Raw genomic sequence first — 12,661 nt, 5'->3', positions numbered from 1 at the left:
AATGCGCTGAAGTTTCTTCGGTGCAGTCGAGTTTTCTGTACAGCGTATAATAATGTATGACACTTTCAGCCACGGCCCATGAAACTTTAAGCCACGGCCCGGTGGTGGCCTGTGTTGTTGACATCTATAGCGGTGCCAGACGCAAGATTATGGCTTACTTTAACTTTAAATAAAATAAAAACTACTGAGGCTAGACGACTGCTATTTGGTATATTTGATGATTGGAGGGTGGATGATCAACATACCAATTTGCAGCCCTCTAGCCTCAGTAGTTTTGAAGATCTGAGGGCGGACAGAAAAAGTGCGGACGGACAGACAAATAGCCACCTCAATAGTTTTCTTTTACAGAAACTAAAACGAGAGCTTTCGAGAGCAAGTTATCGAAAGCTCTCGTTTTTATGTGTATTTCGAATGTAAATTATATTTACATTTACACCACTGTGAATTTCTTCACCATTTTAGTGACATGCTATTTTGAGATTTTTTGAATAATAATAATAATGATAATAATAATAATAATAATAATAATAATAATAATAATAATATTAATAATAATAATAGATATTAATTAGCTTCAGTGATTACGGTACGACTCAAAATGCTGAAGTTTTCTTACAAAAACTACCTTTGTGAATCACCATCCTGACTTGTTAACAACACCTTCTTGATGTTGGCTTTAGTCTTACTCTCTGATTTTTTTTCTCAGCTTGCAGATATTGATTGTCAGTGGTATCGTTAAGTTTTGGAGCCAAATGGAAAACTGAAATTCGCGTTTCCCGATACCGCATTTTTTCTCCGTAAATAAGCAAATATGCGAGTTTTTCAAAGAACCAATATTTTTAGCATAATTCATTTGAATCAGTTTATATATATATATATATATATATATATATATATATATATATATATATATATATTATATATATATATATATATATATATATATATATATATATATATATATATATATATATATATATATATATTTAGTCACACAAAGTTCCTTCTGTTCTCATATTTTCCCGAATATGGATCTTTTTTTTAAGATATCTCCTCCTTGGCTTATATTCTTGTAATGGTCGTCGAGATTGGCACTGTCTCCCTGGTACTGCATGCCAGAAGTGCTTATGAGAGTCACTTCAGCCTTGAATGAAAGGCCTCGTTGATAATAGAAACAATGTGTTCGTGGAATGTTGAAATCATTTATGTAAAGTGAATGAAATTAGCCATATATTCATTCGGTAAAACGATTTCTATCATCTGGGAAGTTACTTTTTTTTAAATCCTCCTGTGTGTGTGTATATATATATATGTATGTATGTATGTATGTATGTATATATATATATATATATATATATATATATATATATATATATAATATATATATATATATATGTGTGTGTGTGTTTATATATATATTTATAATGTATATATATATATATATACATTGTATATTATATATATATATATATATATATATATATATATATATATAATGTGTGTACTTACAAAATATATAATATATTGTATTTAGATATATGTATATGTATATATATATATATATATTATATATATATATGTGTGTGTGTGTATGTATGTATGTATGTATGTATTCGGGAAAGTAGCCATTTACCAAGCCGAATACTTAACATGAAAAGGATGACAAAAAGGTGATACATGATTTCATATTTTATTCTACAACGATGTTTCAAAGCATTGCTTCATCATCTTGATAAAAAAGAAATTACAAAAATTAAAATCAGTACAAAAAATGACTCGGGTGAAAAGAACTTAAACTGGGTAACTTATAGGTTACACGTTAAAAACAGAAACATGATGTCAACCTGGAAAGCACACGTAATATGAAGAGATTTTTTCAAGTGGCAAACAGAGCGGCAGAAGAAGTCTAAACGATCAGTGATAGAACTGGTAGGATCTGGTTCCATTCAAAGTCTACAGACTCTAAAGAGTTTTGGGCCTTGGTTCCAACATTTAAATCAGGGTAAAAGCACATCTTTCTGTACGAAACGAAAAGTTGCTGAACCTGTAAAACCGTGAATTGCACAAACGAAGTAATCATTGATAATTGTCTTATGTAAAAAAAGAATATACTGACACTGACAAAGAGTAATGAAGGACAATGCTAAGATGTAAGAAAGTAATAAAAAAAAAGGGGTAATATCTTAAGAAGGCAATGAATTAACGCAAAGAAAATAGACAAATAAGAGAAACAAAAGCTGTTATTGTTGTAATAAGGTCTGTTGATCAAATACTACAGACAGTACACATCAAAGTCTATTTTCACAGATTCCACGTTAAACAGTGGGTGTTTTCATCCGAAGCTGTTCCATTAACGGTCGTTTCGTCAACAGCGGTTCCATTAACGGTCGAATGAGCGCTTCAGCCATCGTTATGCGTCAATTTTCGTTTTTCCACTCTGTTTACTATTAGCTCGAGAATGAACACCATCAAAGATACCACGAGTCCTGTAAATAATAAAAATAGAATAATCTGGCTGCAGTGGGGAGGAAATAGTGAAAAAATAAAATGCACGTATGGTATGGTTTACATATAAAAATAAGGATATACATATTTTGACACATAATACACACATATACATATACATATATATATATATATATATATATATATATATATATATATATATATATATATATATATATATATATATATATATATATATATATATATATATATATATATATATATACTGTATATGTGAAAAGTAAAAGCCCATATTTTATGGATTATTTGGCAGGTAATGGGAGATCAGATAACTGATGGAATCTGATTGTCGAAATCCTTTTCAAGACCAAATGATTGTATAATTTCTTTGTTAACTATATACGAATACTGCCCTTTTGACAGACTGCCACTTGATTGAGGGAGTTGTATCTTATCGTTTTTATTTTCTAAATTTTTTATGGGTCTTATATCCTATTTTACAAGAAAATCTCAATTTTCATTTCTGTGATTTGTGAATTATGTTTTTCCAGCCTTGGTGAAAGTGAAATTTCGAAATTCATAGTGAAACAAGGATATACTGATTTAGACAATTTCTTCAGTTGTTCTCCTTCCAGAATATTTTCAATGAGGCGAGAATAACGTTTGCTAAGTATAATTATATTTCTCTTTGCTTGTCTCAGTCATTTCAGCATACAGAAGATACGATTAATGTGTAAAAGAAAGTGTGTCCTTTTGAAATTTCTTCATATTCTCTTTCTTCAGTCATGCTTTCCACCCTCTCCTAACAATTGTTTCAACATATTTTCAGCGCTCAATAACCTCATAGGTCTCAGCGCTTGGCCTTTGGCCTAGATTTTTATTCCATTCCAATCCTACTGAAATTTCAGTTTTGCATAAGGCAAATTAAATTCAACGATTATTGTGAATTCCTTAAATAGAGGTAGATTATCCATTAATAGAACGTAGTCTGTTAAATGTTGAACTTTGGTAACAAGAGTTGTGTTTGTGCTGTTTCTTATTATTCTTACCTCCAAGAAATATACTGAACACTCCGTAGAAGTCCCCGACATCCAAAGGACGGAGATTATTCCCAGCGGAAGGGTCAGAATTGAGACAGAGCGACGCGTACATTAGAGAACTCAGGTAAAGGTGATCTAGAATGCCAGCTTCCTTCAGGCGGGAGATTCTGGAGCACAGACAACAACAACAGTCATATTAATGATGATGATAATAGCTATTATCAGCATCATATTAATCCCGGCAAAGGGGTAGTGCCGTCAGTGCGTCTCACGCGGTGCACCGTGGGCATTACTTAAGGTTCTTAGCAGCGTCCCTCCGTCCCCTTGCTGCAACCCCTTTCATTCCTTTTACAGTACCTCCGTTCATATTGTCTTTCTTCCATCTAACTTTCCACCCTCTCCTAACAATTGTTCCAAGGTGCAGCTGGGAGGTTTTCCTCCTGTTACACCTTTCAAACCATTCTACTCTCAATTTCCGTTTCAGCACTGAATGAACTCATTGGTCCCAGCGCTTGTCCTTTGGCCTAAATTTTATATTTCATTCCATTCCATTCATTATGTCAGTGATGATGATAATAGCTATACTGTTCTCAAGTGATTTGAGGAAAGGAATTCAGTTGCAGTATTACAAATGTCTTTTTCGATCAGCTAGATAACAAGCCACAGAATGCAAGCTTTAATTACAATAAGTGTTGCAGTGCAAATGAAAAACCTGGGTATAATTAAACGAACGTCCTTTCTAAACAATTCTTTGAATGAAAAAAAAGTGCAGCTGAAACAAGGATGAACCTCTTCTTGTTGTGCAGGATACAAAAAACCGTAAAATTCCTATTTCTGTATCTAATACAATCCTCAATGATAGGAAATGTGGAAGAAGGTATACAGTATGTATATATATATATATATATATATATATATATATATATATATATATATATATATATATATATATATATGTATATATATATATATATATATATATGTATATATATGTGTGTGTTTGTGTATACATACATGCATATATATATGTATATTATATATAATATATATATATACATACATATATATATATATATATATATATATATATATATATATATATATATATATATATATATATATATATATATATATATATGTATAAGAGAGAGAGAGAGAGAGAGAGAGGGCGACACCACTGGGACAAATTAGGGTCTGAATCTCCTTTTCCACTACTTTTTGCTCTTGCATTTTCACGGTGGAGTGCCTGTTGTTGAGTGCAAGAGAAAAGTAAAGAATTTTGGAAAGTATAGATGTTGGTTATAAATATACATTAGGCATTTTTTAATCTTCCAGTTCTCAGGAAGAATCTGGTTGACTTTGTTTTCCTTCTGTGCTTGCTTTTTATCCATGCCTTCTTTGTCTTATTCCTTCTGTTATTGCACTTATGAGCGAATAATAATAATAATAATAATAATAATAATAATAATAATAATAATAATAATAATAATAATAATAAAACTTACATGGGATTAACCTTTGCTGTCAGTGCAGATCCCTTTGGAAAGGCAAAACTGATGCTTGTCGTTTCGAAGAATTTCTCTGATGCCATGTACAGCGGGCAGCTTTTGGTCTAAAAACCGGATTACTGTCATTATAAAATTAAATCACCTAAGAATATAACAAACATGATGTTGTTCAAGACTAAAACGATACTTTTCCAGACAGATTATTATTTCTTAACGCAACTTACCAGAGCGTACACTTCGTGTATCATGTAAGCTAGAAGGTACTGGCTTGTGAATGCTACCGTCTTTCCCGTTATTATCATCTTTTTGGCCTTTGCGATGTCAGATTCGTGTACGATTTGCTGCTGCAGTTGATAGAACTGTGAGTCGGCTCTCGCTTCCTGCAGTCAAACAGTGTTCAACCAGTTTTGTAGTCAGGGATTCAGATATTTTAGAATCATACTATTATTCATGTGAATGAGAATAAAAAGCACATATTTTCTGGCATGCACTAAAAGTAATAATTCGAATGTGCCCGGATTTTAGTAAACGCTGGTAGAAGGATTTAGATTGGTATGCAACATAAAACTGAACTGATGACTTTTATGGCCGTCCTTGTTCTTTAGAGGTGGCATTGTTCTGAGACGAATGAAATAATGATTGCGGTGCTACAGAAAGTGTGAATTTCTTTGGCAGACTAAAGCGGGTTCTTTGAAGACGATCTCCTTGGACACACTCCTCCATCTCAAAAGATCTGTCGTAAAGAGGAACATTAAAGTGTTTCTAGTTATAGTCCAGTGATACATAGTCTAAACTTACGTAAATTGTTTGCATCAAAGCACTTCCAGCAGGTACATATGTTGGTAACTTGCTCTCTATAAGTTCGTGTAAGTTGTCGAATGGCAGACGTAACTTAGGTAAAATCAGCATCGCTTTCAAGTTCCCTCGATACACAGAACCAATGACAAAAGTTGCCACAAACCATGTTCCAATAACAATCTTCATCGCAACGCTTCTTGGGAACCAGGCGCAAGCTTCAGTTTAATGAAATGATATCAGAACATAATTATCAGTTAGGAGAGACAGGATAGTTCACCGATATTCCATCTAAGAGTGGCTAAGAAAGCATTGGTCTTTATGCCTCCTAAAACAACAAGTATGAATGTCTGAATTTTTTACATTTTATAGTTTCTCTCTGTCCTCTGTTTTTACATAAATGTCCGTCACTCACTAAGCTGGCAACGGGCCCTGTTCTGTCCGGTCCCTTTTGCTAGTGTTGTCACTGCAACCAGTCATTATAATAACTAATTTCTGGACTTATTTAACCCTTGAATGATTCAGGGAAACGTTGGTTTCCAACATAGCTTTATGGTGGTTCACATATAACTTCTAAATTATGATAATTTTGGTCCATAAATCCTGCGGTAAAAAAGATATGTGGTAATAAAATTTTGGTGCTTTCATTTATAAATAGGGATGTGACCTTGAAAAGTAGGTCAAAGTCACTTGTATCGGGCTCAAGGAATAAAGTCAGCCAGATGTCCTTATCTGCTGAAGGACTAATGGTAAAAAAGAGGGAGTGATAATAATAATAATAATAATAATAATAATAATAATAATAATAATAATAATAATAATAATAATGACCTACATACTTTAGTTTAGGGGTTATGCCAGTTATTTAACAAGCGAGAGGACATATGTTGAAATTCCTAGTGAAGATTGAGCGATATAGAGACACTGTCATAACCACGGTGCCTTTTTTTAAACTTAAGAAATGAAGTATATATCTAGTATTTAGTTAGCCATGATGGGTCACACCCAGGATATAGAATGGCATGGGGCTAGCAACTTCATCCTGAAACACTTGCTGGGAATAGGAAGGATAACACCATTTAAGGGAAGAACATAGTTGGCTATATATATAACATATATATAAAATAATAATAACGATAATAATAATATAATAATAATAAAAACTGAGTTTCACCAAAGCTCCTCAGTGTTTTTTTTTTTTATTTTCTCTTCTCTGCCGTAGGAAGATTGAAGATGACTTCTCCAAAAGCCATTGGTGAAAAGGAGTCATCTTCAGGGAAAACTTAAAAACAGGAACTGTTTCTTTGAATGTATTCTGAGTACAGAACTAGGGTGGATTACAAAATGTTTTAGCTGAATTCTGATTGGTCGGTATGTTGAGGCCATTCCCCTCTATTAAGAAAGAAACAGTTATAACTTACGCTGAGACAGGAGAGTTCCAATTGTCCATTCAGCAGAGACCCACACACTCTCCGCGCCACTGAACGATCTGTTTAAAGAAACCATGCTATCAAATCATTAACCGAGTACGATTTACAGAATAAACTTTTCTGTATATTTCTAATATGCTAGAAGTTAGAATAGGAAGTATAGCAATCTCCGAAGTAATATGAATAATTTCAGCTAGTGTCTCCTCGGCTAGCATTTTGATCTCATGATTAAAGCGGTCAGTGGGTTGAGTATTTCACTGCACCACTGATGATAACAGTTTCATTTACGGAATTCTGCTGTATTTAATAAGTGTAGATTGCCAATCTTGTGATTCATCCTTTTTAGTGTCAGATATTGCAGTAATTTAGCTATCACTAACGAAGCTCCTGGAAAACTGCAATACTTAGGCCTACCTTTTAGACTGCTGAAATCCGTCCGTGTAGCGATGAAAGACGAACGTTAACAAGAAAGCCATAATGAGAGAAATGAAGAGCAGAAGCCATACCTAGAAAGAGGAGGGAAGTTACTGTTATTCCAGCAATAACTGGTAAACAATAATCCATTCATGATGATGGTAATAGGGTCTTGAGCCTAAGACATCTTCCAACATGCTCGTTGTGCGAGTTTTTGTCAAACGAAGTATTTTAGAAAAGTGTGATTGCGTGATACGTTGCATAGGCGAACCTGCTCCAAAATACACATAAACGTGTCTGGTGGAACGAAGGTAGTTATTTCGAACTGCTCTTTATCACAGTATATTTAATCAACTCCCCTATTATGGAAATTTCTCGACTTCTTGCATAATCACAAAGTTCTTTCTCTACTCTATTTGTCACTATTCAGGACGCACTTTTTTCAGAAAGGTCCAGCTTTATGATAGTGCAATGGCTAATTTCAATCTGACCGCACCAAACAGGAACTTAGGATTCTGTGTGTGTGTGTGTGTGTGTTCTATGAAAGCAGATAGACTCATTTCGAATATGATTCATGTAGACTCATTATCATCAACCTTCGCTGGTTGTTAAAATATTCTTACCAGTACAACAAAATTTTACGTTTTCAGCGAAAGTCGGACTTAGAGTGAAGGCATGCTGAGAACATTTTTGTGATGACAACAATCATGATTATGGCCCGTGCCCACTTCAAGTAGAGAACAGGTTATAGAAAGAGACATCGATACGGACTCACCTGACCAGTATAAGGTTTGGCAAATCCCGCCAGATCCGACAGAATGACCGGGCGTTGGTATATCATCGCTTGAGTGTCCATGTAAAGAGGGACGCTGAAGTCAATCACCGACATCCGTGAGGGACTTTGGCTTAGGAGAGTCCCACTGGCATCTATTTCCTGAAGGAAGTCAGTAGGTATTTATGAAAGTCATTGGATCAACTGTCGCTGTAGGCGATCGCATTTATAGGCAAAAATGTTGTACAATTTCAGTTTAACCAGAAATTCAGACATAAAAGGTTTATATGCAATACATATATACACACACACATATATATATTTTTTTATTTATTTATATATATATATATATATATATATATATGTGTGTGTGTGTGCGAGTGTGAGTCTGTATATCTGTTTGTCTGTAAGTGTTTTATTGAACACATTGATCTAAAACTTTACTTCCATCAATCTTGACCTGCCTTCGAAGCCGTAAACCCGGGTCGGCTTTACTTCCAGTGCTCTGTGCCGTGATGCTGCAGCATCAGTATTTAATTTTGGTGTCGCATTCTCTTTGAATGACCGCGCCCCTTTGCCTTTTCTTAGTTTTCAACTGCACGTTCAGTTGCCCGTTTAATCTTTTGGTTGTTTACCTGTTTAATTTTATTTATTCCAATTATTTTTTAATTTGTCTGTATTTTGCCATATTTCCTTGGCTTTGGGCTTTACTTTCTCATACATGGGTATTCCATCTGTGAAAGTTTGCTTTCCAAATCAGAAATCGACTTTTCGGTTTGATCCTTATGGCTGAATGTTTTTTTAATGACAGTATTAATAGAAGGTCAGTGGCATGATTAAGGGGGAGTAGGGTAAGGTTCGACCACAAGCTTCAAAAAATATTTCAACGTATTTTTAAATCTTAAGCTCCCTTCTGCTCCCTCTGCTCTGTCTCCTTTGATGTACTGGTGTCCTTATTCACTCACAAAAAATAGTCTTTACTTGCCATATGCCTGTCATTTAATTCAGCTTTTTGGAAAAGATATAAGAAACGTACGTAATGGACAAGAATCTCAGTTCAAACAGATTGTGAATAATCAACGGGATTTTCTCGAAATGTATTATTAATGCGAAATACAGAAATGAAGGAACGTTTGATGCCCGACAGATATTCGATAGATGAATCCTACTCAAGTATCCTCAGATTTTTTTATAAACGAGACAGGTAAAACTAGATGAGCATTTTAAAATGTCTTCCTTAATTTAGGTGTTTGGATTATAAGCATTTTAACAACGCTGATATCATCAGATTAACTTTTTAGCCTATACGTAGGCTACTCAAAGGCGCCATCGACATACAAACTGAAGTCGAAGTTTCGGTGGTACTTTGGCTTGTTATCTACGCGTCACCTCCGAGGTGCTTGTACTAAACATGGCGGAAGCTCAATGGGACGCCGTGTTTAGTACTAGCCCCTCGGGGGTCAAAGATATCTTTTATTAATATCATTTGTCGACCACACAATATAGAAAGGGTGTATATGATACTTTGATCCCCGAGGGGCTAGTACTAAACATGGTGTCCCATTGAGCTTCCGCCATGTTTAGTACTAGCATCTCGGAGGTGACGCGTAGACAAGAAGCCAAAGTAGCACCGAAGTTTCTTTCATTCCGACGTATCCAAAGACGTAAAGAGCCCCGCAGTAAGGTAAATTGCTCTGTCAAAAAACTGACCATGGACAAAGCGCGAAAATTCACCATCACCAGTTACGTTTTCTACTTAGGCCTATTCTAACAATCCACAATTTACCACATTTTGTGATCTTATCAATTAGAACAATTATAGAAATATTTTTTTTATCCAGCGCGAACGCATGAAAATGATACCTTGGTACTACCAAGGTAGACTGTAATTAAGTTATAGGGAACTTTTCTGGAATGACACCTTTGAAGTAAGAGACTAGTGCAGTTGCTTTCTATTTTTCATAATACTTTTCGTTTGAAAAGTAATATAATTCAGTGACTAGTCTACTGTATTATGCTTTGATCACGAGAAAAATTAATTTCTAAACGTGCAATAAACTTCTTTTTTGAGTTGTGATTCTAAATGTAAAAGAAATATTTATTCACTTCCTCTGAAACGGTATTATCCTTACGTTTTGCTTTAAGAGCAAAATGTATTACTGACATTATTCAACTGACACTGTGTTCTGTTGCCTTGATTTATTCCTCGTTCCCTTAGCTTTAGAATCCGGCTACGCTGCTGTAGCAGGTAGGCTACGTGTTTGCCGGCAAAAGTCTTTGTTAAAGTGATTTGCCTTTGTTTAAAAAATCAATGTATTTTGAGCAAAGCTGAAGACAAAGAAGAGGAGAATGTATCCTGTTTTGTTGGCATATTAATTGAAGATGCGTGGCTAAAATTGTTTTTTTTAGTACCTGTAAATTAATCTCGAAATAAGAGGTGAATTACCGGGGCAGTTGTTCAAGTGTTTATACCTGTTTCTTACCAGAAAAAAAAAATGCTATTCAAATGTATTGTAGCAATCGGAAGGGTAGCAGCATCTGAAGCTTCTCCATACAATGAGAAAAAAGGCGTGTGACAAAAAATGTGTATGTTAATATAGTTACACTTTTTGATAACAGAGAAGTATGGTGATTTGTTGGGATGTATATAAACCATATATTTTCATACATACCCCTCTCATTAGCTGACCAATAATGCCGGTCCAAGACTTGTTCGGTAACTGACGTCCGTACTGCCAACCATCTCCTAAAACCCACTCGGTGCTGTGGGAGAGAAACTTTTAGGACATATCCACATACCCACCCATTCTGTCAGTCTGTGTTGTTATTATATAAGAGAAGTTACACTAATTCAGCCGAGGGATGCTATGTCTCAATCCTCTTCAAATGGTCAAACCTAGGCTAATTATGTTTCTGCTAGTCTTACTTGGTTGTACTTCACTACTCCGGGATATCACTGATGACGTGCATAAGAAGTATAAAAAAAATGTTCGATAATGATAGCTACTTGAGGCAATTTCCATAACGGAAAGAGTAAGGTTTTCATGATGACGTATGGAAATCGCCGAAGATAACTGAAAAGGATCTCTCAATATTTGTCGTAGCATCGTGAGGCAAAAAGTTTATAGCGCTGGTAGAACACTCACTAGGTGCAATAAACCGCTCATCTTTGTTATGTGCTCCTTTAGCCCTTTAAAGAAGACCAAGTTCTACAGATCATGTTATGACAGTAGGCATAGTAGCTACTGTGTGACTGCCTAGTAGCTTATAGCTGCTTTGGAAATGTCCCCCCCCCAAAAAAAAATGAACATAGGTCAAGACCTAAATTTTTTTTCTTTATATTTTACATACTAGTGTCATCCTCAAAACGTTTTCAGGACACAAAAGGCAGGATCTACTTCGACGACGAAATTCCATAAAGATAGACCAGATATTTTAACTGACATATATTTTTAAAAAAATAGGCGTGGAATGTAAGGATAACACTTTTTTGGGGGGGTGAAAAATAACTCCTTATTGGCTGGCGCTGGTATAGTAATAATGATAACGTTTGGATACGATTCGCGTACTCACAAAGTGCAAAGTTAAGAAGAATCAAAGCATGTATAAGGGTCCATTGTATTCTACACATATTTTTCTTCATTATTAAAGATGTCCTTATAGTATCACTTTTCAGCATAATTTTATCTGAACGACCGATTCCTTCTTCCGCCTATGGTGTCTGCATTCTTCTTCACTTTGGCACCAACCCTGAGCTAGATATAGCCCTTGCGTTACTCTCCCGATTCGCCTTCGCATAAACGGGTGAAAATCAACCCAAACTTACCAGTATCCGAGTTCACCATAAATAATCTCCAGTATGTCGACCAATGAGCCTTTGGGGACGTATGTAGCTTTACCTGGCACTTTCTCTACGAACATGTGAGGCCACCACTGAAATCACGTAAGAATAAAAATATACATTAATAGAAATTGAAGAACATTGTAAAAGATCAGTTTTGCAGACAGCAATGCCACACCGACAGATGGTGGGAAGTAAGGGGAGTTGAATTACCAATGCGTAATTAAACTCTGTTTAAATAAAGTATTTGTTTCAACTTGGTTATAAGGCAAAGGTTTTCGCCTCATTTAGTAGATGCTACTTTGTGTAATGCATCACTTTCTGAAATTCCCTGGCAGCACGCCGCCCCACTTCGGTACCATTGTAAGCGTTAGGCCTAGTAAATTCCGTAAGTA

General features: G+C 35.0%; 1 protein-coding gene across 3 annotated transcripts; it reads right to left on the bottom strand.

Moving 5' to 3' along the window:
- Positions 1-1,677: 1,677 nt before the first annotated feature.
- Positions 1,678-12,437, bottom strand: LOC136850673 (glutamate receptor 1-like). Of its 3 annotated transcripts, none has more exons than XM_067124453.1 (10): positions 12,252-12,387; positions 11,098-11,188; positions 8,429-8,587; positions 7,654-7,745; positions 7,231-7,298; positions 5,813-6,027; positions 5,239-5,394; positions 5,012-5,118; positions 3,516-3,673; positions 1,678-2,486 (listed from the first exon to the last, which is right to left on the bottom strand). In XM_067124453.1, the coding sequence occupies exons 1-10, from the start codon at positions 12,344-12,346 to the stop codon at positions 2,401-2,403; spliced, it is 1,227 nt and encodes a 408-aa protein (XP_066980554.1). In that variant the 5' UTR covers positions 12,347-12,387; the 3' UTR covers positions 1,678-2,400. The 3 variants fall into 3 exon arrangements, with proteins under 3 accessions (XP_066980554.1, XP_066980556.1, XP_066980555.1); XM_067124455.1 differs by lacking the exon at positions 12,252-12,387 and adding an exon at positions 11,999-12,150; XM_067124454.1 differs by lacking the exon at positions 3,516-3,673 and having other exon boundaries at positions 12,252-12,437.
- Between the last annotated feature and the right edge of the window lie 224 nt (positions 12,438-12,661).

Source organism: Macrobrachium rosenbergii, chromosome 22, assembly GCF_040412425.1.
Source record: "Macrobrachium rosenbergii isolate ZJJX-2024 chromosome 22, ASM4041242v1, whole genome shotgun sequence".
NCBI lineage: Eukaryota > Metazoa > Arthropoda > Malacostraca > Decapoda > Palaemonidae > Macrobrachium > Macrobrachium rosenbergii.
The sequence above is the reverse complement of the archived record's forward strand: the minus strand, read 5'-3'. Positions and strand labels throughout refer to the sequence as shown.

Bases quoted from the DNA above. Each gene is read 5' to 3' on its own strand.
- LOC136850673 (XM_067124453.1), bottom strand. From the start codon at position 12,346: ATGTTCGTAGAGAAAGTGCCAGGTAAAGCTACATACGTCCCCAAAGGC. The intron at 5,119-5,238 runs GTAAGTTGCGTT...TCCGGTTTTTAG, and splicing joins TACACGAAGTGTACGCTCTG to ACCAAAAGCTGCCCGCTGTA. The intron at 2,487-3,515 runs GTAAGAATAATA...TATTATTTACAG, and splicing joins GTTCAGTATATTTCTTGGAG to GACTCGTGGTATCTTTGATG.